The 18,451-nt window shown below is 34.5% G+C and overlaps 2 protein-coding genes across 2 annotated transcripts; one reads left to right on the top strand and one right to left on the bottom strand.

Moving 5' to 3' along the window:
- Positions 1–393: 393 nt before the first annotated feature.
- Positions 394–12,919, bottom strand: Uba4 (Ubiquitin-like activating enzyme 4). The gene is made up of 8 exons (XM_085945992.1): positions 12,695–12,919; positions 11,413–11,605; positions 10,206–10,326; positions 9,605–9,830; positions 7,636–7,846; positions 5,976–6,082; positions 1,929–2,226; positions 394–596 (listed from the first exon to the last, which is right to left on the bottom strand). The coding sequence occupies exons 1-8, from the start codon at positions 12,791–12,793 to the stop codon at positions 427–429; spliced, it is 1,425 nt and encodes a 474-aa protein (XP_085802118.1). The 5' UTR covers positions 12,794–12,919; the 3' UTR covers positions 394–426.
- Positions 12,920–13,184: 265 nt separating this feature from the next.
- Lrr47 (Leucine-rich repeat 47) lies at positions 13,185–18,430 on the top strand. The gene is made up of 4 exons (XM_085945831.1): positions 13,185–13,950; positions 14,379–14,470; positions 14,553–14,710; positions 16,168–18,430. The coding sequence occupies exons 1-4, from the start codon at positions 13,374–13,376 to the stop codon at positions 16,607–16,609; spliced, it is 1,269 nt and encodes a 422-aa protein (XP_085801957.1). The 5' UTR covers positions 13,185–13,373; the 3' UTR covers positions 16,610–18,430.
- Positions 18,431–18,451: the final 21 nt, after the last annotated feature.

Below are 18,451 nucleotides of genomic sequence, written 5' to 3'. Positions count from 1 at the left end.
GGTCGAATTTAAAAAAAATAAAAAATGTATAAAATATTTTTAGTTATTTTTTAAAACAGTTTTTTTCGATTATCTCAGAATGTGTCAAATGACACATACGATTTATTGAATATGCAGCGACGGTATGTATTCTATATTGGTTTATTTATATTGTGATGTTCGTTATGGAAACAAGTCGCGAGCCTAATACTACAAGGTTCTAAGTGTTCGTCCTTGAAAAAACAAACCCAACAATGAAGTAGTATTCTAAGCTGCCTCATTGTTACTTTTGTTTCTCCAAGGACAAACACTTAGAACCTTGTAGTTCTCCACTCGCGAAGTGTCTTGAAACCTTGCAAATTTTTGTGTTTCACGTGTGTACCCTGTTAAATTAAATGATACAGTTCTGTTTTTCATGATTTATTTTGTTAATAAAAATAAATAACATTAATATACTGGAAAATTATTATCCACAGTCTTTGCCCAGGCGTGTAAGCCTCCTGTGATGTCCTTGATGATTGGTTCAAATCCCGTCTGCTGATCTTTGCGGGTTAAAACTTCTTTCAGTTCTCTGACGGCTATTTGGGAATCATTTCCTCGTCTGCATACAAAATAAACTGCAAAAAATAACATTCTTCAATAGGTAATTAGATATTTAAGTTTACAGGCGGCCCTCTACTGAAAATGTTGAGTGAAAAATGAGGGATGTAAAAAAAAAACATCAAAAAATGTACATGGTATTTATTTATCAATGGGTATAATAAAGTTGGCGAGGCGTATTAGCAGTCAGGTGTTTTCTTTATAAACTTGTCAAGAGATATTGAATTCCACCCTTTTACATATTTGAGAAGGTGATGGGGAGCGGAGGAGATGGGAGCGACTGAATGGAAGCGCACAATTTTTACATTATCAACAAAAATCTAAATTTTAAGAAATGTACGAGATAGCGAACTACGAAAATAGACCGTTCGAAAGGCGAGGGCCGCCTGTAGTTGCCGCACCGTATTTACGGTGAGATGTATCGATGACAACCACAACCATGTAAGACTCAAGAGAGATAATATTATATTATATCAAAACAAAAATGATTGTCTTGTATGAATTTCCAAAGTCTCATACATATTACATATATTATTATGTTATATTATGAAAGAATAATTGCAGCACAATTGCAAAATAGGACTAAGTACCTAATTTTGGTGCTAAACTTTGTGCTTGGCTTGTATACTAAAGATGACCTTGCATCAACCCATTTGGGACATTTTAAGTTTATAAATACAGTCGAACTTGGTTATTACGAGGAAGATGGGACTGAATGAATTTGCTCGTTATAAGCATCACTCGTTATATAGTTATATAACATTTTTCACGCCACATTCTATTTAAGCATTTAAATATAAAAAATCTGAAAACCATTGTAAAAATCCCAGAAACAAGTATGGCATTCATAAACTACAAAAGAAGTTGTTTATTGTAATGAAGTGCTGAGCCGCAGGCGCTGGTAGGTACCTACTGACTTCACAAAGCTTATGATTTTTACATGCAATTTTAACCATATGCGTGGATACTTTTTCAATGTTGTCGGCGAAAACACCAATTAGTTACAGACACTTAACTAGTGTCAAACGTAATCCGATCCCGGCGGCATCGGCCTAGTTAACCACCCGGTCGGATTTTATTGCTTAGGGTCGAAAATGTTGTTTTTAAACGATCGACACATTAACAGTTTTGCTCGGTATACCCGAGAAGTAGCTCGTTGTAAAAGTAAATAAATATATGGAGAAATCATAAAATAAAATGTCAATGAATGTTTCCTCATTACATCCGAGATCTTGCTATTTCCGTGACCGTAATAACCAAGTTCGATTGCATAGTGACAATAACTGTTTACACGTAAAAGTGCTGACTGTCTTTCCAAGTTCGACTGTGATAGCATATTATCCACCCACCTTCATTGACTTTCTTTTCTTTTAAAACATTTGCTAAATGATCTTTTTTGTTGGGTAAGTCATCAATAGGTAAATTAACACTGCCTTCAATTTTGCACATATTGAATTCACCCTCTGATCGAACGTCCAGTAGTATACTGTTTCCATTTAGAATAATATCAAATTCGGAATTGTCAGATGCGTCGACACTATGATCTCGTTTAGTCTTGAAGTGTTTTAGTAAATCTGGATATATGTTGTGCGCATAGTCTCTGGCTGTTATTCTTTCATCCATAGACAATATATTCAGTGCAAGGTCCTGAAAGAAAATGTTTGTTTTGGATTACTAACTTAATTTAAAGTTACATTCTTGAGTATTTTGATTTTGATGCTTGCATTCCAACGGTGCTGTTTTACGGTAGCGAGTAATGGCACCTTACGAATGCTCAGAGCAACCATATACTGAACTTCGAGAACAGATGTTTGCGGCGGATACTGGGTGTACGCTGGTTTAACTTTACGCGTAACGAGGAGATAAGAGAGCGGATCAAGCAGCCTCTCATCACACTGAGTGTGAAAACGTGACGATGGACCTGGCTTGGCCACATGCTGTGGATGCCCCAAGAAAATTTCAACATGGCTTGCTTGTACTTCAAACCTATTGCGGTGTCCTGAAAGATCATCAAAATACTGTCATCCACAGTGTTTATACGGCTCAGCTGTGGGAAGCTGGCATGACCTGGAAAGATGCATGGAGACTAGCAAGCAACAGGGATTCTCAGAGGCGCCGTGTGGTGTATGCTCCAACTAAGGGCTAAACATGGCCGAAGAAGAAGATCATAGACTCATATGTGAAGTATATTTTATACAAAAAAAATGGGTAGATAAATGAACTCGTCAAATTATTATGCGGCAAAAGTAAGTACCTACCTAGTTAGGAATTGTAATACCAAATGAAAATACCGGTTCGGTGACAAAACAGAACACAACAGAACAGTGACAAAACAGAACAATGATAAATATAACTATGATATTTCAGGAAAAATATAAATTTAATATTGAAATTGTCCTATCTCTATTATATTGATAGATTTTTAATAGCAGAGATTTTCAATACGCCATAATAAATCAAATTATATACCTAATTTCTGCATTACTAATCGCTAGAAAGCCTCAAATAAACTTAACTCGGTGTTGCCGGCAAGCTTATGATGGGTTTAGGTTGAAATCCCGAAAAATAAGTAAGAAAGATAAAAAAATGCTTTTTTGTCTCTTCTGCAAAAAATTGCGCAATTGTAACTCTTTTATTGAATTGCGCAATTTTTATAAAATGTATGATTTTTGACTCTCTTGTAAAATATGCGCAATTCAAAATAAGTGTTAGTGTTGCGCAATTTTTTACAGGAGAGACAAAAAAGAATTTTTTTGTGATTTTTGATTTCGTCCGGCACCCCGATTATTATTAGACAGTGCTCATACAGGTCGTCTTGAAGTTATAAAGAAAAAGTATGAAACACTTGGTAATCGAGTGGCAATAGTCGTGCATGATATCAAAATCAAACAGATAAATATAGGTATTTACGCCAAATGGCCAACATGCAGTGATTACATTATACAATTTTATATACTCTATATCAGTGGTTCCCAAAGTTGACTGGGCTCTGACCCATCTAACAAAAAAATCCAATCTTGGGACCCACCTCTTAGCTGTCTTAGAGAAAAGAGGGCATAAATATTGGTAATGCTCAGATTCCCTAGTGGCGAGTCGTGGAACTACTTAATGCAGTCTTATTTGTTCTAATTGAACTAAAAAAAATATTTTTTGTAAGTGTTACCAATATGAATGAAAAACTGTTGAAATAAGAAAAACAACTTAAATAAAAAAAATATATTATAAATTAAAAAAAAAATATACCTACACAAGGTTTTTTTACAAAGTTATTTCAATGGGAAGGATGTATTTGTTTCTTATTTTTCATTACAGTTTTAGCATCAACTTCAACTTTAGTTACTTTCAATCGCAGTGAGTTTGATATATTCAATTTAATTCGGTATTTAGTTTTAATGTTAACCATAGCCGAAAATCCGACCTCACATAGATATGACGTAGTAAAGAGGAGGAGGACTTTCATAGCTTCATCGAACAGGCAAGGATAATTATCAGCAACTGAGAGCCAGGATTTCGTTAACTGTTTACGATTGAAACTATTTTTCAGTGACGTATCTTCTGATAAATCAATGAGTTGTTCACTTGCTTTTGTTGACATACTAGTTGGTAAGTCGTCTTGAAATGGGTTACAAATCCAACGAAACGAATCAAACTTTTTCATCTCTTCCCCAAAATAGTCGTCAAAGTTATTTATTAACAGTGATAAATGACTGGAAATTTCAGACAGTACGTTCATCTTAGGCTGCACTTGGTTTTCAATAATAAAAGTTTCAAGTGTTTCAAAACAATCATACTTGCCATTCTCAATACAACTTTTCTGCAATATAAGCTTTTTCATGTTCGCTCAAATTTTATCGTGACTAAAGTTTATTTCAATTTTTAGGAATTATAAATAGCTGAATGAAATATCAAATCTATCACTTCCTATTTTTTTTAAATTCATGTATACAGTGGCGAGGGCCCACTCAATATTCGCTCGCGACCCATAGTTTGGGAAACCATGCTCTATATATATAAAAAATGCATTATTTTCAAAATAACGGTATTGTAAAAAAAATGTAAGTATTATTATACCTTGATGGTTTCACTTAAAAAATGTTTTATTTTTTTAAATATTAAATATTTATATATAAGTATATGTATTTCGTTTAAAATTTAATTAATAAATAGATTCCACAAAAATTAATGTTTCATTTTTCCCCTGGCTGTTCTGTTTTGTCGTGTTCTGTTTTGTCCGGTCACCGAAAATACCAATACTGGTATTTCCTATTGAATACCGGTATTTGTGAAATATATGGAAAACACCAGTATCTACCGATAAATATGTGTCGTTGCACCTTCAAAATCGACATAAATTTCACAAAACAGGTTTTTTGCACCAAAAATTTTATAATAATTCCGTCTATACCAAGGAAAAAATATATTGATTATGATAAAATGTGTTATGGAATTGCTTTAAAAAATATTTCGATGTTGTAGGCGACATGCATTGTAATTCGCATTGTTTTTAGCCTCCTGTAAAGTTTTGAAAAATACACAGCCGATTTTGAAGGCGCAACGACGATGTATATATATATATATCTCTTATAACATTATGTTATAGCAAAAATATCTAAATAGGTACATATAATATGCAAACCTAATTAAACGAAGTAACTACCTAATAATGCAAATGTATTTCATAAATCTGCATGTGTCATTGCCGTTCACCATGGACATCGAAGGGTAACGGAAGTAAACTAGTCATTGCGTTAGTCAGCAAAAATTACAGTCCTGCCAAACCTTTTATGTTAATTAATACATTTTGTTTTAACTTTCAATATCGAATATATCGGTATTGTCTAATACCGGTACAATGAAACTCCGATTCTGCGGTTTTCAAGGGACCTTAATTTTTTTTTTTAAAAAAAACTCGACTTTTCGACGTCTTGAATTATTTTCAGTTTCTCAGCTAGAGTTCTAGTTTTCTTCATGGGGGACATTTTAGTTGCGACTTATAAAAATTCATGATACGAGATGCGAGGCAAGACTGAGCGCCGACCGACCTGTGCAAACAAAGCGACACGACTGATAGGTCTGTATGTATCAACAATTCTACGAAAGCGAAATGAAAAATATTCAACAAAAACGGTCAATCGGGATAATATTTGTGATGATACCATAATATTTAGACAATAGATCGAGGAAAACGATAAATCGGGGAACTGTTAATGCGGGATTATTTAACATTGTTCTTATGGGTGTTTGGCGGAACTTTCAAAAAATGAACGATCCGTGCGGGAAAACGATTTATGCGAGAACGGTAGATCGGGGTTCCACTGTATTGCAATCCCTATACTTAGGCTAGCCATTCCCATATTATGATTTTGAAAATATAAGGAGCATGAAGAGATGCGTACCTTATCGGTGGCCTGAGAGTTGCAGAACACTGCATAGTCAATCAATTTAGTCACTTGAGGATTATCCGAGCAGACTGCACACTTTGGATTCCTTTGTCGGAGCTTAACTAAAAAGAAAAAGTTAAATAATGTAATACTGGCATATTATTTTGATTATTAAAATTTTTATTTAAATTCAAATTGTGAAAAAAATAGTTGTGTCAAGTGATTTACTGTTTAATATTTAGTTAACCGGATGGCTGCCAATGACGTCTTAAGACGCGTACTTTTCCGTGAACGAAACGCCGCTCATACAAAAATGACGTCTTTGGACGTACCGCTTTAAACGGGATTTTACTAACGTAAATCAATTATTTTAAACATACAAATATTATACGTACAATAACACAACGACATAAATAATGGGAATATCGTCATATACTCAGACTGAAAACAGAATTAGTTTTTACCACTTGAAACGTAAATTGATTTTAACTTTTTTTATTTTTGCAATAAAATTCCCGGCATGCAAGGTACCGCCATACATAATCCTACCGGCAGTAAAAAGGTTAATGAAGTTAGTTTAGTTTTCTGATATATTCTAAAAGTTTCAAATGTCTAGCTAGTCGGGAAGTTAGTTAAAAATCGATTGTAAGATTTGTACTGGACAAACAACCACCCGACAAACAAGTTAAAAACGTTGTAATAAAACTGTAATTTGCTAGTAAAGTAAGTACTAGCTTTCTCAAAAAAAAAAAAAAACTATTTTTATGAAATACCTGTTTTAATTTTTACCATATTTTGTATGTATGCACTATCCACCGCTTTCACTAATTATTGGACACTTGCCTGGTTTTTGGGATGGCGGATTACTGAGAGAGTACTATACATAGTTTTATGCCAGATGCAGATTTATAACCAGCCGCCACGCCACGGCTTCAGATATGAGCACTCTACCTCTACTTTAACATAGGGAGACATTTAATATTTTTTTTTTTTTTTTCGACTATGTCCGATCCTGATAGGATCATATGGGCTCATAAAGCAGCATGTCAATTTCAACCAGGTATTGTATGAAAAATTATGGACATTCAATACTACATTCTTAAACCTTGGGCTTCTGCCCACGCTGGCTAAGCGTTAATACGTAGGCCTACAATGTCGTGGTTCTCGGGTTCGAATCCCGGGTCTGGTAAATGGTCACTGTTGATTTTTAAATGTCTGTTTGGATTCGGAGTATGGACCTAATAGATTAAGCAAGATTAACTTCCAGTCTGTGGAGGTCCATATGAACCTCTTAGGATCGAACATGGAGGTGTAACGTAATTATTTGTATTTGAATTTAAAAAATATATTATTAAAAATTAACAAGTGCAAGGTATGTTAAAACTAAAATTTTAAGATATCCTGAAGCCATCTAGGAATCAAGGTTATAGTGGAACCATTTAACTATGAATATGCACAGATGCAATTTCTTCTACTGCGCAGTAATTAGTCAGAGTTAATGCGACCATTGTTGACTTTACTTACATCATGTCTACTCCATCGATTTCTCTCGCTCTCCTCCTATGTCTTGTTTTTTTAACAAAATTATGGAACCTTACGCTTATGTTGAATTTTTATAATAAGTATGTTTCTCATGTGTTACGAAAAAATTTGAATACAAAATTATCATCATCACCTTTCCTGAAGGTCATCTGTTCTCCGTCGAAAAGCAAAAGAGTACCGACGGAACGAGGCTTATCCATAAGCACGTGGATGGCTTCCATGGCTTGTAGGCTTCCCATGATGCCTGTGACAGGGCCCAGAACCCCTGATTGAGAACATGAACCCACAGTAGCCGCAGGAGGAGGCTCTGGAAACACGCAGCGTAAGCACGGTCCCCGGATTAGCTGTAAAAGATACCCATTCTCCAGATCAGCACTTGAAATCACAATCAACCTGGTTGAAAGATGTCATTAACAGGTCGCAAAAAAATTACCTGAGAGACAATCGCAGTCATCGTTAAGTGATACCACATAAGATCTTTTACAATTATACATTTAATTACAGAATGGGGAGTTCAGTTACAACTGAATAATTTCCCTCGCCCTGTGTAACAAAACGATTGCCTTACTTACATGTTTTGAAGAAAAAAAAATATCTAATGACAAAAATAAAAGGAATGGTTAATGGCTGACTGATTTCCAGGTAGCCGAGAAAGGTTGGCGCGTCATTTGCGTGTCCTTGTGTACTTATCACGGCGAGTTGTAAGAATGGTACGAAATTCTAATTTATAAAATTAGGCATGTTTAGATCAAGTTAAATAACGGATCGGTTACAAGCTATCCCGATACATTATTATGATAGTGACACTATTTATAATAAATGATTTGGTATTTGGTTGGTAGGTATTATAATTTTTTTGGTACACGTAGAACATGTTTCGTGTTAGAAATATTCAATATATATTGAAATTAATATGTAAAAGCAATACTGTCTGTTCATTAAAAATTCAAGATTCAGGTTTATCTTGGGAAAATCTGTATGTTTAATAATTTTCTTTAAGGAATTAACTGACGAAATCTTTGCAGTTTTTAACAGATGTGTGCGATGAGAGTGTGGAGTAGAGGTGAGTTGGAAATCCTGTCACCAGTTTGTGTACTCAAGTCTCGGATAAAACTACCCATACTCAGTACGTGTGGCCCAATAAACTTGTTCCAACAAAAAACTTGCGATGATACCATCGCGAGTCGCTCGCTAGTTGGTAGACTTTCAACACTATTGACATTAAATGCGTGCGAGCGAGATAGCACTTGAATACAAGTATATTTTAATTTATTAGTCTATGCACTCGAATGACATAATCTTATGTATGAACAATAGGTCAGAAATTTTGTGTAGCAGCACATTCCCTCGGGAATGTGGTGAGGTGACGGCACAGGCTTGTTATGACCGCTCAAAACATGTTTAAAATTAAAAAATAATCATTGTTATTCATTTTATGTTAACAAGAATATTATAACCTAACATAAAAACAACTCATAAATTTTAAATGTGTTTAAAATTTTATAATAAATGGGACATTTCGAAAAGCCGAGCTCAGCGTATTTTTAGCGATTCTATTGAAGCCCATACTTCAAATACTAGTAAGTATTTTGGAAGAAGTTTCGATACTAAGTATTTTTTTATACTGGTAGTAAGTATACTTAGTCTTCAAAATCGACCAATTTTCCCACCTCTGGTGTGGAGTTTGCTACAAATGAATTTACAAGACGAATTTTGCAGCTAAATTGATCATTAATTTTAGTAACCTTTTTTGAAGTTACACTTTCATAATATATAAGCTGTGTCTATATAGAGAAAGTTCTCTTAAATGACCTTAACTCCTGTAACATGTGTTATCGCAATGGCCGAGTGTTAACATATCTACTCATTAAGTCGTTAAGGTCTGGCAAATTCACAACTTGTGTGTTTTGATCCAGAGCAGACCCTAATATGTTGAGCAAGTGGCTAATATTCGTTACTTGTAAAAAAAAAACCTGTTACGAAACCTCTTCGTACAACTTGGCCAAGATCCACATCGTATTGTAGAACAAATAAAAAAAAAACGTAATTCAACTGAATGATGACAAATAAGGGAATATATGTTTACAATCATGATATCTTACCCCATCTTTGGATATGTAGTTATACACAGTCATTTGCCCTTCCAGTTTTAATGCGGCGGCCGAAACGAGACACTTTTTAGCTAAGACACATGCATCATTCAGCAAATAACGTGTCACAACGTTATCCGTGGCATCGATTACCAAATCGAATTTCTCCATTAAACTCAATGCATTTGACGAATCTAACAGCATATGGAATGGGGTTATTCGAACGTTAGAATTCATTCTAGAAACAGAAATTAGAAACTGTACTACAATTGGGTGGCATTTTGCAATTAAGATCGAATGACATTTTCACGAGATAAATGGCTTCTAAGTTTTGTCTATTTATAAATTATTTTGCAAAGTTTTCGCAAATGAGTTATTTTTAGAACTCAAACAATGACATTAAAGAGACATCTCATTTCAATTGATAACCGGTGACAGAGTCGATGATTTCCCTTTCACGCTGCAAAATCGCCCCCCGGAAAATGAGGTCAGAAGTGATGCAAATATAACAAGTTTAGTGAGATCACAATGTCTGAATTTTATTGGAACTGGCACTGAAAAAGCACGATGAAATTCAACAGGGTTAATTCAATAGAAATTCTGATATGCTAACCTTCTCAATGCAACGGCCGCAGAGTCGACCTTTCTCATGCCAACTGTCGTCTCTGAGTGTAAAATTTGACGGTGAATATTCGACAGGTCTACTTCGTCATGATCCACTATTCCTATATGACCTGAAAGATGATACTATCATGTAGCGGTACAGGCTGATTAATATTGTCAGTGCCTAAACATAAACACAATACAATCAAATAATTATATTCGCTGGTATTAATGGGTTATTACAGCATGACCTTCTTAAATTACAATAAGCTATGAGACTCAATGAAAGTGGTGTAATACTACTGATACAATTACAGAAACACCCAGGCTTTGAGAAAGTCACATTCTTATAGCCCCGCAATTTGAGCTTGTCTTGGCAATGGCAATGCCTTTGATAAAGATTTGATTTATTGCTTATTGTTTCAAACTTCCCTCTAACATCGCCATAGGTAATATAAATGTTTGTTTTATAATATACTTAAATCAAAATAGCTTTACAATTCAGTTTAAATTCAACCTTATATAAAGACGCATCGACTGCATTCACTGTATCAAACCATACTGTAACAAGTTATTGTTACATATATGGGTGGCTCTCGTGGTGCAGTGTGTAGGGCGCTGGCCTTCCACCCGAGAGTTCTGGGTTCGACCCAACGGTGAGGACACAATATTTATGTATTTTTCTCAATGCCTTGTGATTGTGATTGTTCAAAATTACCAACAACCAACATGTACGAAAAAGCAAGGACATGATTATTAATAATTCTAAAAAAAAAAAACATGTTATTGTCTAAAATGTAATCTACTATATATATATTATATAGTAGAATCAAACCTAGAGCCCTGGATGAGAAGCTAATGCTTTACGCATTGGACTACGAGGGCCACAAAGAATTATACTGTGCTTTACAGCAGTGGCGAATGGTGGAGATAGCCTGTGGAGAACCCAACAAAAATAGTGCACACTAAACTTTGTTTACACACTTTACGTATTTGTCTTGATTGAACTTAGAATACATATTGCAGATGGTGTTTGCTGGCTTTTAAAATTTAATTAAACCCGAAATAGTACAGCATTCTTGATAAAGATGTCATAAAGACGTTGTAGTGCCAATGATAATAATATCTCATCATAGAGAGGTAGGATCGGTTTATTGAGAAAAAAATAGTAATAATAAGTTATAGAGGTATTAAAAATACAATAATTAATTAGGTACCTATTCCCGCCCCAGCCAAAAGTGCAGCAGTAGGGCATCCCAATCCACCTGCCCCGACAATGAGAACAGAGCTGTTCATCAGAGTTCTGGTTACTTCGCCGACGGGGGCTATTTCTGATACCAGAGACTGCCTGCTGTACCGTTCTATCGCCCATTTCGGAAGATTCTTCACATCAATATAGCTCTCTGATGGCTAAAATAAATATATAAATAATAGGTGTAGAACAGTCCAAAAAGTTCAAGTTTAGTCTAAAAAGAAAGTTATAAAAGATCAAGCGGTCATATGCGGCATTATTACCGATACTTTAATTACTTTAATTAAATACTGTCAATTAAGATATTTCAAGTCCCGGTAAAACCGGTGTCCACCTATGACTTGGAAATCTGAAGCTTAACATTTTTGAAAGATTAATCTCCCGCCGTTTCTATGCGCTATAGATACAACTTCGAACAGATCGAACTTGGTTATTACGAAGAAGATGGGACCGACTGAATTTGCTCGTTATAAGCAGTACTTGTTATATCAGATAACACAAAAAGTCGCAATTCAAACAAAAATACACAATTAGAATTTTGCCCCGAAACAAGCATGGAATTTATAAACTACAAAAGAAGTTGTTTATTGTAATGAACGCTGGTAGGTACCTACTGACTTCACACACTTTGGATTTTTTACATGCAATTTCAACCAAATGCGCGGATACTTTTTCAATATTGTCGGCGAAAACATCAATTAGGTAGGTACTTAGACACTTAAATAATCCGATTCCGGCGGCATCCTGTCCGGTCGGATTTTATTGCTTAGGGTCGAAATGTTTTTAAACGATCGACACATTAACAGTTTTAAGAAAAAAAATTACGGTATTTTAGCTCGGTATACCCCGTTAAGTAGCTCGTTATAAAAGTGAATAAATGTATAGAGAAAATCGTAAACTAAAATGTCAACGAATGCTTCCTCGTTACATCCGAGATCTCGCTATATCCGTGATCGTAATAACCGAGCTCGACTATAATTATTTGAGAAAAACACCAATCCAAAGTCTGGATGAAGATGTGAGCACAGTTCAATCAGTGAAGGTTGGGAGACTACTACTACCAGTAAAGATAGTTATACAACAGGGTTAGGTAAATTGAGCTATCGATGACTGGGTACCGAATCGGTGAGTGGCCACTCTGTATAGGGACAGATGGTGAGCTGTTAGAGGCAGCCAGAAACCACCGCTGGCTGTTGCTTTCATAAAAGACAAATTAAGATGAGTGGAACGAAAGTTCGTCACAATACCTTCTCAAGGCTTGTCTTGAGTTGTGCATATTTTTCTTCCTTCTCCTGTAATAGTTTTCTCAGTTCCAATATTTCTTTTTCCAAAGCTTGTTCATCCATTTTATTATTTTAGTAGATCTATGTGATTGATAACATTTCATTAATTAAAATTAATATTTTATTGTTCTACAGCCAGCACGCGACAAAACTTGTTTTTCGACCACTTTGACAGTTTTTTGACAGTTCAATTCGAATCTCTAAGTGCTGCCACAAAGTTAAAATAATTATGTGATCTGTTAATAATTTTATTATGATATCAATATTATTTGTCTCGAATAAAAGTAATACATAGCAATTTTAAATGTATCAATATATACGTCTATTCATGAAAATAAAATGACGACAGTATTTCTAACATAATGATCCTCTTATTGTGTAATTTGCTTTAATAGATGGATTTATTTGTAGGGGTGCTGGCAGCATTGAAAATTTAATTCAAATGTCAAAAAAAGGCGCCCGCGCTGATTCCGATAGTCGAAAACTCGAAAAGTTTATTTTGAGTTTTAAGTTTTCTGTCGTGAAATATCAAGCTTTTATCTCACCCGTGCGTAAGCCTACGGTGTGACTATACAGCGTAAAAATTCATTACTGTTGTACTATTGTACAAACTTTGGTTTTATCATTGGAAACTTTAATAACAATGAAACTACATTGCGAAATCGATCTTTCCAATCGCCTTCTTCCGACTTTAAACGTGGTCTCATCCAAGAAGCGCGCAGCAAAGTCAGTGCTCGCATTAGGGAGAGAGCCGAGAGACCAAAACTCATACTTCCTTTTATTGTTCTCTTCGGCGTCCAAACTAGGAACGAAGTTCAAAGTGAACGACAACATCGAACAAGTGTTCTGCAAATATTGCCACGAAGGAAAGGCAACGATCAGATTGAAAAATCCACCGAACGATATCCGTATAGTGGCAGATGCTCTCCAATTAAAAGTTTTCCTGAAGGCGCTAAAGTTATCGTTGAATCGCGACACAGAAGGCTTGAAGAGCTTCAGTCTATCGAATGTATCTGTGGCAGCGAAGAATACATCAGTTACCAAGTTAATAATCTTAGACATTCATAAATATCCACCCAAAGGCCTGCCCAGGACATTGACACATCTTCAAATCAGCGGAATCAAAATGCTCAACTTTAAAAGAGAAATTCTGATGCTGAGGAGTTTAAAAATACTGGATCTGAGTGATAATTCAATACAGATGATTCCCCCAGAACTTGGTACTAATTGTTTGATTTAATCCTTCACATTGCAGCTGACGATAGTTTACTGATCTTTTGATTGATGGGGTTCAGGTTTAAATCTTTATTTGAATTAATACTTATTAATTCTGATTCTGGGCTGGATCCATCCAATACAAAGTCTGGCAAAAAAGATGCCCCCATGATGTTTTATATTGCAACCATTATTAGCCGTAATAATATCATATAGGCTGCCCCAGAGTGTTGGTTTGTATTAACAATTTTTTTTTTTACGAGAAATGGATGTCTATATATGCCGTGCATATATGACGGGTGGTGGTGGGAACTTTAACATAGGCCATGTGGTAAAATGACAGTAGTTTACTAATAAATCACATAAACACCTAGACAACATCATTTGTAGTATATGGAGCGTTTGATGATAACTTCATAATGCCTTTTTCCAGGAAAGCTGCCACACCTGCTGGAATTATATCTCGGAAAAAACGATCTAGGTTTAAACAAATTACCAGATTGGAGATGGCTCGAAGGCGATCAAGTAAACGTTTCTAATAGTAATTTAGTGATCAGTTAGCAAAATAAATATCTTTGAATTTTTTTGAATTCATCTTCCTTTTTAGATAGTACATAAATTAAGACTCCTCGATCTGAGTCACAATAAATTAGGAGAGACGCTCCCGCACACTATCAGAAAACTGGCGAGGCTCATCACACTCAAATTGGATAATAACGAATTGACGTATTTGCCGAGAGGAATCGGAAAGATGAATAATCTCAAGTAAGTTAAAAAACCAATATTATAACCCCAGTACATTTTTAAATACGTAAATATCAATTATCAAAAAAATGTGAGAAATCACAAACTCTATAGAGCTGTCTCCAAAGTGTGATGTCAACAAAAATCTTTTCATAATTGGTGGATGGGACTGAAAACAGTAGTGTAACTAGGTAACTCCTACCATTTGGTTTTACCTCCTTCAACGTTCGCATCGTAGAATCAGAGAGCATCAAACCAGAATCTTCAGGTAAAGCCGCGTTGACACGGTCCAAGTACGATACAAGTAGACTTGGATAGGAATAATTAGTATGAAGATGTCTCATCCAAGTGACAGCTTCATACTATTTATTCCTATCCAAGTTAACTTGGATGAGTAGGACGCGGTCCAAGTAGCTTGGATAGGAATAATTAGTATGAAGATGTCTCATACGAGTGCCATCCAAGTTAACTTGGATGGGAATAAATAGTATGAAGCTGTCACTTGGATGGCACTCGATCCAAGTGTACTTGGACCGTGTCAACGCGGCTTAATGCAGTACCATTGATCACATAAAATTAATTTAATTAATGATTAAAATTAATGGGAAAAACAAATACACAATATGTTATGATATAATTACCACATTTTTATTAGCTCATATTCTTGTCTGACGAGTACAATTTTTTTCTTGTTTGTCCGAATCTTGCTATCGATTTTTAACTAACTTCCTGACTAGATAGACATTTGAAACTTTTAGAATATATCAGAACACGATTGCAATCCATTTTTTTAATACTTTTAGCCATATTTAAGCAGAATTGAATTCATTTTCAGTTAATTCTGTTTTGTATGTTAAATATAATAAATAACACTCTTATTGGTTGCTAAAGCCTCAATTACATTGAGCTTATTTACGAGCTGTGTCTTGGCGAATTTATAATCTGCCTGTAAAGTCGCCCAGTGTAATCATCGAACAAGCTAACATGTTCGATGATTACACTGGGCGACTTTACAGGCAGATTATAAATTCGCCAACAAACAGCTCGTAAAGAAGCTCAATGTAATTGAGGCTTAAGGGGGTCCTAATAACACAATTATTAATATTATATACGTGCGTTACTATGGAAATCGATATGAAATGTCAAAATGACATTTCAGTATTCTATATTTATTCAGTATTTCTAATTATAATAATTCATCATCAAAAAATTAAAAAAAAAGTATTTATTAATACATAGAATTGTCAAGTTTATATGATTCAACAGAAAATTTAAAAACATGGTTCATAAAAAGTTCTTTTTATCTTGTAATTATTTTATTATATTATGACATTAACACCTATTCCCTCCATACAATACTTTTCGCTGGTCAATTAAATCGCAATTATACCCACGTTATTTTTATGAGTTACGTTGTGTACATAATATTATGTGGTCAGGCCCGCCCCAGATAATTTAAAATTAATTTTCTTTTTCAGATATCTGACCGCCTCTAATAACATTCTGAAATCTCTTCCCGCGAACATAAGAATGCTAAACTTGGACACGCTTGATGTATCATCGAATTTTTTCCATACACCTATGAGTCCTTTGGATATCAACGGGTCATTTCGACTGAGCAGACTTGTGGAGATGGCCGGTTCCTGCGTGTTAAAAAACCGACTCCCGTACTGCAAACGAACAATTCCTTTCACGCTCGTCGAATATTTGGACATGTCTTATTACTGCATGTGCGGCGCTCCCACGTTGGACGTTGTGAAATACGACATGCTGAAATTTAATTTGACGCAAATGTGTCGTGTGGTTGTTGTGGAAAGTAATATGTCCAAAACTGTTTATTTAGACTGTTACTATTGCTCCGTTAAATGTTACAATGAATTCAGCAATTTAAAAAAAAGGGCACAAATTCGCTTAGTGTAAGTTTTTATTAACAGGACCATAGCCAAGAGAAAATAGTCCCATGCGATCAGAATTGTATCTCAGCGATCTAATTTCTAATTGGATTATGGTTAAATTACGTAGTTTTATAGGAAGTTCAATATTATTATGAAATCGGTATAAAAAAAACATACAATTACTGCATTCGATTTTCCGATCTAAACTTTTGATATTTCGGGTTGACATATCTTTTAAAAACCTTGGAACATTTGGAAATTAAACACAAAATCAAAAAAATATTTATTTATTTGATGTTTACTATGCAAAAACTTTTCTCAAAATTCTGATTTATTGAGCTTCCTCGATAAGTAAAACGAGTATGTACCCTCCAAGTCCTCGATCGCCTACGATGGCCGAGTGGTATTATGTAAGCTTATAATGTCGTCGGTCTCAGATTTAAATCCTGGGTGTGACAAATTTACATTGTTTTTCAATTTGAGTACGAACCTAATAAGTTGAGTGAATGGCTAACATCCGTTTCTCATAATAACAAAAAACTGTTAATGTAACATCCACTCTGTGAAGGCTCATAATATTCCGCTTAGGCTTGAACAATGTGGGAATTTACCTTTTTCTAAGTCATTAATTGAAATAAAATAGAATTTACAGATAATTATTTTACCAAATCAGGATTTTTACCATGTGAAATAAAAAAAATCAGGATTTGGAGCAAAAAGCGGGACAACCTAAAAACGCATAATTCAATATTTCTATAATATCAATCATAAATGACACAACACAAACTACAGAACTTTAACTATCAAAATGATAATATTAAACAATATTTTTTCCTGACACTCGCCTATGTAAGTATTGGTAAAATTCAGCACCAGTATATCGTCTCTGTTCTGGCAGAACACACTAACTGGAGAATACTAGTTTTGAGTAATTTGACTTTGAAGTTGTTAAAATGTTTGAAATGGTCTATAATGTGAGTTTATTAAGTAATCGTAAAAAGGGTGACTTTAAAATAAAGACTGTTTATTTATTAAGAAGGTTTCCAGACGGTAAAGTTTGAAATAAGGAACTTTTTGGTATAACTAACTCAAATGTAATTTTTTCGAATTAGTGTCTTCTGCCAGAGCAGTGACGATATAGTCTGTTTTGTAAAAAGGATGAATTAACCAAAATGCTATTTTACAGGAAGCTTAGAAAGAATACTGTCTTTATAATATAATATTTTAAAAAGCCTAATATGTCACATTTGCTTTTTAACCTTAACACTAAGTGCATATTCACCATTACAATTATCGTTTTGAAGTACTTTCCTGTGGAGATACAAATTCGCCATTTTTACTCAACAAAAATCTCAATTTTGTCAAATTGGTTGGTTCGCCCTTTTTATAAAACGGATATACGGAAAGATATGTGAAATCGGACAAATAATTCCGATTTTATCAACTCAATAGAACATCTTTTTCTTGCATCTGACCCATTTTAAATTCATCTACAATACTTGTTCGGTATAGCAATTAGATGCTTAAAATAAATGAAATTAGCGTGAATATATTTTTAGTCTCATTTTCTTGAATAACTGATGCCATTTCTGTACAGCAGAATATTTTGAATTTTCACCTCATCACATCAACGGAAGGTTTCAGCGAGTTAAATTCTTCATACATTAGGTCCATAATATCTACTTCTCCAGTCGATATTAATGTAGACACCGAATTCTCTATACTTACGAAACTTATTTCGTTCTTCATGGTTATGTCTTATTTGTATTTGTTGAATAATCATGAATCTAGTTAACAATCTATTTTTGCTTAAAATCGGGACATCTGGCAACGCTGGCGTATATACAATAAATAAAACATGTGGATA

Source organism: Rhyacophila brunnea, unplaced genomic scaffold, assembly GCF_057557595.1.
Source record: "Rhyacophila brunnea isolate RB1 unplaced genomic scaffold, BYU_Rbru_1.0 scaffold_19, whole genome shotgun sequence".
Classification (NCBI taxonomy): Eukaryota; Metazoa; Arthropoda; class Insecta; order Trichoptera; family Rhyacophilidae; genus Rhyacophila; species Rhyacophila brunnea.
Note: the sequence above shows the minus strand (reverse complement) of the source record. Positions and strands in the feature narration are given on the sequence as shown.

Coding starts and splice junctions, on each gene's coding strand:
- Uba4 (XM_085945992.1), bottom strand. CDS start 12,793: ATGGATGAACAAGCTTTGGAAAAAGAAATATTGGAACTGAGAAAACTA. Junction 11,606..12,694: donor TCAAGACAAGCCTTGAGAAG/GTATTGTGACGA, acceptor TATTTATTTTAG/CCATCAGAGAGCTATATTGA. Junction 2,227..5,975: donor ACTCTCAGGCCACCGATAAG/GTACGCATCTCT, acceptor ATTTTCTTTCAG/GACCTTGCACTGAATATATT.
- Lrr47 (XM_085945831.1), top strand. CDS start 13,374: ATGAAACTACATTGCGAAATCGATCTTTCCAATCGCCTTCTTCCGACT. Junction 13,951..14,378: donor GATGATTCCCCCAGAACTTG/GTACTAATTGTT, acceptor GCCTTTTTCCAG/GAAAGCTGCCACACCTGCTG. Junction 14,711..16,167: donor GGAAAGATGAATAATCTCAA/GTAAGTTAAAAA, acceptor TTTCTTTTTCAG/ATATCTGACCGCCTCTAATA.